General features: G+C 40.8%; 1 protein-coding gene across 1 annotated transcript in view; it reads left to right on the top strand.

Annotated features, from left to right (window-relative positions):
* Positions 1–1350: 1350 nt before the first annotated feature.
* The window catches only part of LOC148041693 (Pre-mRNA cleavage complex II protein family), a gene marked incomplete at its 5' end in the record, with an annotated part of 31333 nt that continues 20042 nt past the window's right edge, over positions 1351–12641 (top strand). The window contains 3 exons of the mRNA XM_087681346.1: positions 1351–1694; positions 2354–2451; positions 2559–2592. Coding sequence (XP_087537472.1) covers positions 1351–1694; positions 2354–2451; positions 2559–2592 — 476 coding nt within the window. The remainder of the gene's footprint in view (positions 1695–2353; positions 2452–2558; positions 2593–12641) is intronic.

The raw sequence follows: 12641 nt of genomic DNA, 5'->3' as shown, positions 1-12641 counted from the left end.
TAGACCCTAAAGGTCAACATTATATCTACTACCATCTTGGAGATGAGCACTAAAGTGTTATATCATATCACCCAACCTCACTACTCTTGTGAGGGGCTCATAGGAGCATTTAATGAGCAATGAACTCCTCCATCTCATTCTTCTTGCTCAAGTACGCAATGAAGGCCGAGTCAATTGGTAAACAAAACATTCAAACAGAAGGTGCCAATAGAGTAGGCATGCAAGACTTGGACTCAATTTTTTTTAAAAAAAAATCTATTGTAATATTATCCAAACTAGTGTCACCCATTGAAACTGCCTTGAATTGCATGCAAATTTCAACAATGACATTGTTGAGTACATCGACATCTCCCTTGTAGACATATGATAGTAGAAGCTCACAAGGTTAGGGAATATTGTCATGTACCCCATGGGCTTGGACCATATCAAGCTTGGAATACTTGACATTCTATGACTATTATAAAAACTACAACATCACCAAACCCAATCCAGATCTAACTTTGAACCCACTCTATGGGATGCTTATGGAAACATCATCTAGCAACATAAAAAGCTAGCATGATTCGTTGATTTTCCTTGAGGCCACCAAATTAAAGGTTTATTTTGTCATGCATTGCTCCAATGAGCAAACTTCAAATCAGAGAGTGGACTAACAAGTAGTGAAAACACAACTTAATCATACTATATTAAGTGTCAACTCTGTGGTCTCATGGTAAATGAGGAAGACCTCAAAATGTACATCATCGAGCATACAGAATCTTGGACCGAACCCACCAAATGATGAATACAATCATCCAAAATATCCCATTCATCAAAGATAACCCATCAACATTCATAGTAACTCCAACAACTACTGAATGTTAGAACAACATTACTTCTACACAAACTACGATGTTGTTGCTCAGAAAAGACTTCAAAACAATACCTAGTAGTACTCTCATAATAGAACAAAGGGCACTATACAAGTAGATCATCAACACATCGATGAACTGAATATATTACCTTCATTCTTTTAACTGCTTTGTAGACCACTCAGAATTTCAAATATTCAACTTTAAATTTTAAGCAATACAGAACAAAGACTTAGAAAATAAATAAACAGAATACACTATCTATCTAATTCCGTGATAATTAAAGCTAGCATACGGTCCTCTCATCGCAAAAGCAATCTGATTTGAGGAGGACGTGACCATCGCAGCTGTGGTATGAAGGGCTTTCTGTCGAGTCGCCTTCTGAAGGGGACTGTGCAAGCCAAGTACTCCCCCTTACACAAGACACAGGGTAGAAGATTGCAGAAGCGCTCTGTGAAAACTAAACATGGTGCCCTGAAAGCTGGAAAACATTCAGTGAAAGTCTTTCACAGAAGAGGCGGAAGAAGAAGAAGAAGAAGAAGAAGAAGAAGAAGAAGAAGAAAAAAAAAGAGTAGGCAAGCAAGCAGAGCCGGCAGAAGAAGAGGTGGTCGGCCCTAAGAGTGACAACAAGGCAGTTCAGGCTCCTCCTTTGGCCGACGAAGCTTCTCCCACAGGGCCGATCATCCCCGATGAATGGCAGGAAGCGGTGCAGTCGATCGCCCGCAGCTCGGTTCGGTTTTTGCAGTCAGAGCGTTCCGTGGCTCCTGTTGTTTGCATTTGTGGAGGAAAGAACGCCGGGAAGTCAACATTTGCCAGATATCTATTGAATTCTCTGCTGCAGACGTAGGAGTCGTCCCCATGGCTGCTTAATTTCTATTACCACTATCACCTCGCACTGAATTGATTCACCTAGAAAGGTTGTCTTATGCAGATCCTTTTGATATTGCGTTGATAAGTTTAAAGTAAAACCATCAAGGCAAAAGCAATTGCTCAGCATGAGTAGCTACAACATGCTAAGACAGATTAGCATCCACAATTTAAAACTACTTGCTTATCAGCACCTGGTATCAGCATTAGTTATTATATTTATAAATTGAGGCTCACCCGCCTCAATGTGGAACTTTTAATGTTACGTTGTAGGATATGTTACCACTTGTGCGTCCTGGCCTTTGCATATTGCATCTTCAAATTTTGTATCTTATGCACCATGAGAAGATTCTAGCAGTGCATTTGCACGGGGTGAAAGAGTTCGTTATCCAACACTGCTGGTTGCCAAATTGGTCATGAAGGAGATAAATTGCTTTTGGAAGAACAAAAAAAAAAACAAGATTAAGTGTCAACATGTTCTGTCCATTGCTGTTCCAAAGTACTTGTGGTATTGTATGCAGCCTCACATGTGCAAGAAAAGGGTGATGATTTTTGAATTGACTCTATGGAGGTCTCTATATATATGCCTAGTGGGGAAGGCCATTAAGCAGGTTGAATCTTCTGTCTTTTTGCAGGTACAATAAAGTTGGTTTTCTAGACACGGATGTCGGCCAACCAGAGCTCACTCCATCTGGTTGCTTGTCCCTACATATCCTTGATAAACCAATTTCAGGTAAGAGGGGCCATGTATGGTTAATGATGCTGTTTGCCACAAAATAGATTTAAGGCCGTCAAAATTGTGTGTTTTCCGTGCTTCATGATTTTATTTTTTGGATGCAGGTTTGCCTACACTCGAAATGAGGAGCCCTGAAAGGTGCAGTCGTTTTTGACTTTTGTAATGCTGTGGTTTTGCTTGTTGAAAGTGTAAAGGGATGTGTGTGTGTGTGTGTACATACATACATATTTACGTGTAAAGAAATAGTATGGCAAATACAAAGAAATGCAAAATGTATGACAATGTGATTTATAGAATGCTTAATGAGAATATAAATAAGACAATGAGGGGGCCTCGAACCTTTGTGTCTCAAGGATCGGGGCAGAGGGTGAATGGTGTTGTAGTGTGTCGTATTCATGATGGATCCAAAAATGCACCAGCAATAGTCTACTCCATTGATGATGATGATGATGTTGTGGGCAATAATGGAGGAAGTGAAACACAATCCCAATCCTTTGAGCAGTAAGATGTTGGAGGAGACTCTAGGCAACAAAACACAAAGTTAGTTTGATGAACAATAAGTGAGCGGGTGTTGATAATGTCAGTAGGCCAGGCTGTGAAGCAGCAATTTGTAGGCTGCAGATGACGTATGGAGACTACGTTGCTCCGAGACTAACCCCGGCCAAGTAGACCAGCTGGACAATAGATAGGTAGGCTGGTGGAGCACTCTAGATGATGAGTGATGACTCCAAACAACATGCAATGACCTCTAGGCAACATGTGATAATGTGGGGTGGTTGGCGATGCCACCGAATGACTAGTGATGCCCGCATTAGAGCGGGCAGAGCTCCTCTTGGCTAGCAATGTCCTTCAAAGGCTGGCAATGATGTCCTTCAAGGTGTGGGCAGCAAGGGAGCAAAGTGCTAATGTTGGTAGTTGAAAAAGAGAAGTGTAAGGACAAAATGGGACATCCGCAACATGCTATTTTAAAGAGATTTTTAAAGACATTTGTCCTACTTTTAAATATTAAATCCATCTGTTTTTAAATTGCTTTTTGGGGTTGTTTTAAGAAGTCTAAATTAAGCATTCATGCATGTCTTAATTTTATTGGCTCAACACTCTCTTAGGACTAAGAAGGGTCCTAAGATGGAGAAAGAATCATCACTCCATCCTCTCTTTACTATGGTCATGGAAAATGGCTTAAAATGGCCCCTTCTCCAACAAGACAGGGAAGGAAATGCACACAAGTCACCCTAGAACACAAATATACACATGCACTTGTTGTATGGTGCACAAATATGAGTACTCACAACCACGTCCAAATTCCCAGTATAAACATTTTGATGATGTTGTTTCTAATTTGTAACAATTTCTTTTTGGAATCAGGTCTAGAATAAATTCTATTATACTTTAGTACCTTGTGATGATATGACGTTCCCCCTCTCAAAAATTGTTGTTTTCATCTTTGCTTTTGTCTCCATTTTTGTTTCCATCCCCAATTTAGCATCAGTTGTGCTTTTTACCCAAAGGGTCCCATCCCTAGAAACAAAGGCATTAGACCAAGGGTCCCTCAATGGACTATCCCAAGGCCTACCATGATCATAGAGGTGATGTATATCTTCTTTTGAGTAGCCTAATTTAGTGGATCTTATATACATTTTTTGAAAAAAAGGCAATATATGAACAATAAGATTGCAAGATTATCCCCCATAAAGAATTCTTGTGTGGCAAGGGTCTTGGTGAAGAGGTAGATAATAAGGTGGAGGAGGGTAAGTTGTCATGGAGTTGCATAAGTGTGATTGCTTAAATTGCTGTGCATGTGTGGATTCAAGTTGACCACATTTTGATGAGGTAAAAGAGAGTATGCTTACACAATGCAAGGGTTTTTCTTTTGAGGGATGCTTACTTTCGAAATTTTTATCCCTTTAGCATAATCTAGTGCATCGTCACCGTGTTTTTCTTGTGTTTTTGAGTTTCTCTTCTCTCTCAGTGTTTGTCGTACACAGTGTGTTATTCCTTGCATTGTCTCTTTGCATTGTTGCTTATTTTGACATGGTATCAGAGCAAACCTATTATATTTGACACATAGGGGAATCATTTACTTGCCAAATCGCCCTTTTATAACAATGATCATAAAGATAGAAACAATACAAATGCAAATGCACAAGTACATGAATATAGTGACCAAAATTACACAAGCACCAAGAGAATGAGACTTCCCCCTCTCACCACTGAAAGGCGAAAGGAGAAGTAAGCACCATCTCTTAGATGTTGAAGGGGGAGGAGGAGCATTTGATAAAGAAGAGTGAAGTGCATGTCTAGTTAAAAACCTATGAAATGATAGCCCCAAGGAAGGTTACATTACTCGGCCTCGGGAGGGAAAGCCTCCATGATATTCCAAGAAAGTGAAGAGGAACAACATTTATGGGAGTACCAAACTATCCAAGTCTTTGTCTCGATTGAAATTGGTGGTCCGTGTAGTTTTTAGTTCCCAACTTAAACACAAGCAACAAGCATAAGTACCGCATGAGATTGTAGAATACGTATATCTCTAATTCAATGATGATGTTTTAATTGCTTTACTGTTAGATTTAGAGCTCCACTACCAAAGGGTAGGCAAGCTAAAGATGTAACAAATAAGAGTAAGAACATGCAGTAGAAAATTGAATATAAACCTAAGTGAGACTTGCTAGAATTCAAAGATATGTAGGTGAGAAGAGGGTTAGTATCTCGATCAGTGCCATAGATATGTGAACCAAAGGAGACATTATGCTTTACAACCCGTTGAATTGGAGGGTCTTGTGGAAAAGTAAACTCAGCTACGTTTAGATGCACATTAGAGGTGAATGGCTACTCAGAAGGAGAGGCCAAGGACATATCTTGGCTACCCTCAAGGGAGACATAGATACTTGTGTGTACACGAGCAAAAGGAGAGTGATTTATGGAATGGGTGAAAATTGGATTTGTCCAGGTTTTAATTAAGTGATGATGAAGCTCCAAAAGCAAAATCATTGAAATGAGCATGTAAAACATAGAAGTATTACCTTGCTTCTTCTGATTCTATAATCATCTCTTTCCACATCTACATATAGGTATCAATTCGAGTCTCTATGGTCACTTACACCCATTGCTTGCACTTCAAAAGGAGAAGAAAGGGACTATTGAAATTTGAATCATACATACTTTGCACTATATTTGATGGAAAGGATGACATTGAATAGCTTCTAGTTCTTGAATATGTATGTGTTATTGGGATTACATGTTGAATGTGAATGAGGAGAATTATGATGTGGATCACAAGTAGCATGACTTAACCCTTGTCTTCATGCACTTAGTTAGGAGCAAGACGAGGTTAACACCCCCTCTCGATACTTAGTACATGTTAGGTGCCAAGAGAATATAATTATAAGTTTGGATGCCAAAAGTTGGCTACTGATAGAGAGATTGTGGAAGAATGCTCTATTAAAAATGATTACAATATAAACAAGGCCAAGTATATGTGCCCAATAATGAAGATGTCCGCAAAAATAATTATTTATGATTGTCACAATGTGCCTAGCGTGGATACCTTGGCGCATAGTGAAATTTAGTCTTAGTTAGCGTGGATGTAAACGCCCCGAACAATGTAGTACGCTTAACAATTATGATATTCGCTTGTTTTCGAGATTTAATATAAAAGAGAATGAACACTTAAAGCTGAAAATGAAATTTACTCACAAAATTACAGCCATGAAAATGTAAAAGTAATGGAGACAAGATTGAGGGTTGAAGATGGGCAACCAACCCTCCAAAAAACCCGCCCCCCCTCCCCCCCCCCGAAGGAATGTATTTCTGCTCAACCCAAGTCCCTTAGAAAAGAGCTCAGTTACAATCAACCTGAGAGCCCGAAGGAATGTATTTCTGCTCAACCCAAGTCCCTTAGGAAAGAGCTCAGTTACAATCAACCTGAGAGTGAGGAGAAGTAATTCTCACTCTCACAAGATCATGCAAAGATGTACAAATACACATGCATTATCTATTATGTAATGATAAGAACTGATTTCTTTACAGTATGAAAGAAGAAAGAGGGGAAATCAGCCTTTCTCCATCGTTGATTAGCAGTACATGGATAGGGCTTGCTTCTTGTTGCTAAAATGGAAGAAAGAGCTCGAGAAGGAGGTGCTGTAATGAATTTACAGGCTTGCTGTCCTGTAAAACAGCAGTGATAGAAGTGGGAATATGGAGGAATTTGATAATGGAGAAGTGGGGGATGATGATGGGGATGGATGGGGCCAGTTTCTGGCTATCTGTGGGTGCTGTACATGAGTTTACAGCAAATAAAAATGATGCTGAATGAAGAAAAACGAGCTCTTATTTATAGGAGAGGGAAGAGCTAGTACAAAAGGGGAAAGTGGAGTAGCACAAGACAAGTGTCCAACCACATGTCATGAGATGTGACAAGTGGTGGGACACTTGGAAACTTGTGTGACAAGTATCTTGACACTTGTCTCTTCTCTATGGCCTTCCTTTTTGGGTTGAATACTGTCAAGAATAGAAACAACCAAATTTAGTAAGCACAGTTAGAGTACAGAATTTACTATTTTTAGAATGACATTCCTATTTTTTAGGACTAGCATTTTTAGGCTAATTCGAGGCTCCTAAAATTTAGGGACCCCCCCAATATGGGTGTCATATGAAAGCTTTTTTTGTGTACATTGCAAAAATGGTATCAGAATCTTCATGTGACTTTCCTATGCAAAGAAATGTGCATTTCAAGCTTTCAGCCCACACATGCACATTGTACAAGCATTTCATGATCATGCCATCTTGTTGATTGTAATTGTGTGTTCTGGCGGATCTAGTCCACACTTCAAGGCATCAATCCTTTCTGTGTGCGAGTCTAACCCTGATATGCGTGAGTTCTGGTCACATGCGCCCAATCGGGCCATATAGGTGGAAGTGTAAACTATCTTTTCTCTAACCCACTGCGTGGGTCCGCCATAACCAGTGACCGCTCATCAGTGGCCAGCTCTAATGCACTTTTCCTTATATCTAATTAGTGCAAAGGAAACAAATTTAATAAATCATTATATAGACAAATTAATGAAAAAGGATACAAATTCTGTTTCTATAGAGTTGTGACATGGGCGAAGAAAATTATGGAGTAGTTGCTAGGGTTTGCATTGAGGAAACTTAGTGTATGACAATGACAAAAACACAATGATACAGATATAGAGGTGCAAAACTCAAACCCTAAAAGCAAAATTCAAAACTCAAACACATAAACAAACACAAGCAAAAGGAGAGAGAAAGAACACGACTTTGAAGTGAACGAAAATTGTAAATGAATGAAGAGTATACAGAGTGCCCAAGGATAGAGCAGTAGTTTTGGAGAGTGACGTCCACTGAAGATGAATCCCACACGTACTGTAACCACTGGTTGGAGATGAGAGAGTGCTGAATATTGAAGGGCAGCAAATTGATCACCAAAACATAGTAGTCGGAGGTTGAAATCTGGTAAACACAATAGTGTATCACTAGAGAAGGTTGAAAATTGATCACCCAAGGTAGAGAACCGTTAGGATACAAGAAGAGAGGTGTTTGTTGATATAGGCAGCCTATTGGACAACAAAAACGTTGGTACTGCAGCAATAGCCACATGTTGTGAAATGCTCATGTAGTAGGTGCCACTTGAATAGTGTCGCTCATGGGAAAATTGTTCACTTGCCCAAGTGCTCTTTACAAAGATAATGAAATCATGCAATGCAAAAGGAGGAGGTATAAAAGGGGAGGAAAGGCTGATGTCAAAGACAAGTATTGATGCTTGTAGAATACCAAGAAGGATAGCAATCCCCTCTCAATGGATGTTGAGGCCTAGGGAAGGAAGAGGAGCCGTATTTAGTCTTGGGTGGCATCGAGAACCATGATGTGAGGAAGCATTCCACTTGGATGAACAAGATAGAAGTGATTGCCATGATAGCATCAAGAGAGATGTTGCACGATCCACCTTAGGAGGGGAAGCCTCCATACTTGTAGAAGAGGAAAACTCCTTGGATGATGAAATCATAAATGGAACGGTACGCATCCCAAGTCTCCAACCTAGGTAGAATTGGTGCAAATCTATATGTTAGTTCTACACAGAAAACAAAACCTTGCAAAATGATGAAAATTTGCAAGCATAGAGGTCAGTAGTGAGATGCTTCAAAAAACAAAACAAATTAGAAATGAAAAGCTAATTGAATGAATAATGCAATGATGCAAATGTGTGTGTGTGAGTAAATGTGCATGTGTGTGTAAGAATGAAAGTCTAAGGACAAAATCCTATGGGTTCGGCTTAGTAGCCTAAGGACCTAAGAGAGTGAAGATAGAGCTAATCTAAGGATATGGCCACCATCGCATACGTCCACTCGCAGGGCTTTGCCGGGTTGTCCAGCCCTCGAGATTGCTGCCACTCCATTCGTGTTTGCTCCTGCTGCTGGTGCCTTCTTCCATGCTGACGTCAATTGCTGGCGACATCATCATCTGCTGCGATCTGATCATCCAGTCATCGCCAGCCACATCAGACACTATTTCAGCCTGTTGTTTACAGTAGATTGTGCGTAGTTTCTAGCCTCCAATTGGCGGTACACTTTTGCGTTTACCAATTTCCAGCCTCCAGACTGCTGCGTTTTGGTGACTAGTCTGCTGCCATTCACTATTCAGCACTTCTACACTCCGACTGGTGGTCACCGACTTGGGATCGTCTTCAGTGGATGTCACACTGCGACATTGCTTTGCCCTTGAGCACACTGTACACTCTTACATTCATTCACTTCAGAGTTGTATTCTCTCTCTCCCTTCTTCTGTTTGTGTTTGAGTTTTGAGTTTTGTGTTTAGGGTTTGAGTTTTTGAGTTTTGCGTTTAGGGTTTGAGTTTTGCCCTCTGTGTCTGTGTCTGTCTCTTTGTGTTTCTGTCGTGGTCGTACACTGTGTGTGTCCTCTGTGCAAACCCTAGCAGTTTTCTTCACAAGTAGTGGGAGGTGTAGCCTCACTGGACTACCTAGCAAGATGAGAGGTAGCTGCAGCGGTCTGTTGAGGTTTCTTAGGAGGAAGACCTTGGGTCTTGGTACGAGACTTCTTAACCACTTGGCTCAATCTCTGGCAGTGTGTACAAAACTTATTTTTCTTAGGGAGTTGTTGCCAGATGGGTTTTGTTTCTTTGGTATGGGGAGTTACCCTTGGTTTGGCTTGCATTGGCATCCTGTAAGTTTTTGCCAGTGCTAGTTTTACCTTGCGAGGAAGATGCAACTAGCCCCCTCTTTAAATAAGTATGTATGGAAAATTTCTTGTGGATTTGGTCATGCAGCCTTGTGTAACACAAGAACTAGCACTCAAACTTGTAGAAGGTTGGCAATCTAAGTAGTGAGATAATGTGTTGGATAAAATGAAAGTATTTTTTGGGCAACTTGCTCAAGAAAAATGTGACTTGATCGTCATCTAACTTTGGGGAGCCAATGTTGGCAAACTCTGCGAGTAACTGCTGATATTCGGCCAACTTGAATTTTTAGACCATCCCCTTCCTTAATGGAAAACTCTCGAGGCCCAAAATTGAGATTGATACGTCGAATGCAATCTCTTGCCACATTGTGATCAATGAGATGACTCCAACGCTCAACGAGGGGAAAATGTTGTAATTGAGAGTGGAACTTAGGAAGCAACCCTTGCATTAACTCAACATCGGTTGTGGCATTGCGGGCTCTACATTGGCAAATGTGATTAGGGTGAGCTAATCAAGGGTCTGCCATAAGCTCTAGACCAATGACAAGGTCCCAAAGTCATGGAGATTCAAGCACTTGTTGCATGAAGTTTGACCAAGTGGCAAAATTCAACCCTTTAAAATGAGTCTTATCTACAAAGGAATTCTTGGCCGTTGCAACAGGAGTGGCAGTGTTAGGAGATGGATAAGATATGTAATGATGGTAGGGTGGATAGGGTGGGGGAGTGGAATATACTTGGGAATTAATCCCAAAGTGCACACCATGTATTGGAGAAATGTGTATAGTGGATGTGAACGTGGGCATGGATTGATGAGGCATGGGCATGGTAACCACATGAGGATCCCATGGTGGAGGGATAGGGACATGTGGAGCAGAGGATAGGAATCCTTGTGTAGGAGTGATCCATGGAAAGTGTTGTGATGCACCATAAGCAGAGGATGAAAATCCTTGCATTTGAGAGGTCAAAGTATGTGTGTGATTGGGGTAGTAAGGGGGATGCCCATCATAGCTGTCCTAGTGGAAAATGATAAACTCACTCCAAAAAGGTGGAGGGAATTGTGTTAAAAGGGTGGCATTTCTTGTAACGAAACGCCATGGTGCAAAGTGGCTTGAGGGTAAGGGAATGGTACAGTGTGAAAGGGTGGTATTCCTTGTAATGATGCACCGTGATGTGAAGTGGTAGGAAAGTGTTGAGTATGGAATGGAGAACGAGAATGTGCAAGGAGTGGAAATGGAGGTTCCAACTCCCAATGTGGAGGATGCGCATATGGAGTGTAATCCAAGGTTTTGGAATGAAGAAGAGAGGAAATCGATATGTGGGATGGAAGGAATTTGAGAAGAGTGGCTTACATACTCCAATGAAACAGAAGATGTAGATATACTTGATGAAGGATGTCTGCTTCAAGAGCGCCTTCTATTGAAGTTTACATATAGAAAATCATGTGGATCCTTCACACTAAAAGGAGAAACAGAAGAGGGTTTTGATTCATATGACTCTAAGGGGTTGTATGAACTTGACACTGGGTTTTGGTTGAGATGATGAAGATGGGTTGGTAGTCGTTCCAGATGTCTTATGTCCTTCATGATCAGAGAGGTGGGTAGCCTCACCAATCGGTCCGGATAGAGTAGCAAAGCTAGTAGGAGGGGTGTAAGTTCTACTATATGTGATGCACAAGTACTCTTGAAACTCCTCTAACATGAGATTGCAATCTAGAACAGGAGAAACTAAAGAAGGTGAAGGCGAAGGTGGGGTGTTGTCTTTCTCGTCGAGTCCATAATGCCTCCTTAGGGCCTTCAATGATGGAGAAGCTTGATAAGATCATGGGGTCCGGAGAAGAAGGTGATTGAGACATTGTGATTTGGTTACGAGTCGTTCGTGTGTCTCACACAAAAACTAACACTCCACAATATCCATAGGATTCTCTTTACATGAGCTTTGGCTCTGATACCATATGAAGAAAATTGTGGAGTAGCACTAAGGAAACATACTGTATGACCACAACAAAAATACAACGATACAGATACATACGTGCAAAATTCAAACCCTAAAAGAAAAAATCAAAACTCAAACATAGAAACAAACAGAAGCAGGAGAGAGAAAATAACACAACTATGAAGTGAATGAAAACTATAAATGAATGAAGAGTTTACAAAGTGGCCAAGGGCAAAGCAATAGCGTCGAAGAGTGATGTCCATTGGAGAAGGATCCCAAGTATTCTAAACACTAGTTGGAGATGAGAAAGTGCTGAATAATGAAGGGCAGCAGGCTGGTCACCAAAACATAGTAGTCGGAGGTTGAAATTTGGTAAACAGAGTAGTGTACCACTAGAGAAGGCTAAAAACTGATCATCCAAGGAAGAGAACTATTAGGAGACAACAAGAGAGGTGTTTGCTGATGTAGGTGGTTTGGTTGACAGCAAAACGTAGGCTGATTAGGTGCTATGATGATGTAGCAGATGGAGACATCCAAACAGTAGGGTGATGGCTGGAAATAAGTTGCCTGAGGTTGGATAGTGATGGGCTGCAGTCAATGACGACTGGACAGTAGATGGTAGGTGGCTGATGGTTGAAATTTGCACGATAGAGTTAGAAACCTGCACAAAAGGATGAAGATTGAATGAGGGTAGCACGTCTATTGATAGATGTGGATGCACCCTCCCAAATTAGGATTTCATAGAAAAACTCTTGAACCACATACCGTTTTTGCGTATTTCATTAAATAAGCATATTTTGGGGCTGTTTAAGAGACTAATCAGGATGTAATGCATTTCACTAGGAGATCGTGGCATTCATCAGGAGTTTGCCAACATGATCACACCTCGGAAGAATGGCAATAAGTGTAAGCTGGCTTTTGAATGACAAGTGTGCATGGGTTATAGCTCACAGTTTGAGGGATATAGGCTTTATGATCCCGTTTCACAGAAGTGTACACGAGTCAAGTTGTTCGGTTCATGGAGTTTTCAATTGCAAAGGG

The sequence above is a fragment of the Lygodium microphyllum genome, chromosome 1, assembly GCF_053477565.2.
Source record: "Lygodium microphyllum isolate KBCC chromosome 1, Lygodium_microphyllum_v1.1.10, whole genome shotgun sequence".
Classification (NCBI taxonomy): Eukaryota; Viridiplantae; Streptophyta; class Polypodiopsida; order Schizaeales; family Lygodiaceae; genus Lygodium; species Lygodium microphyllum.
Note: the sequence above shows the minus strand (reverse complement) of the source record. Positions and strands in the feature narration are given on the sequence as shown.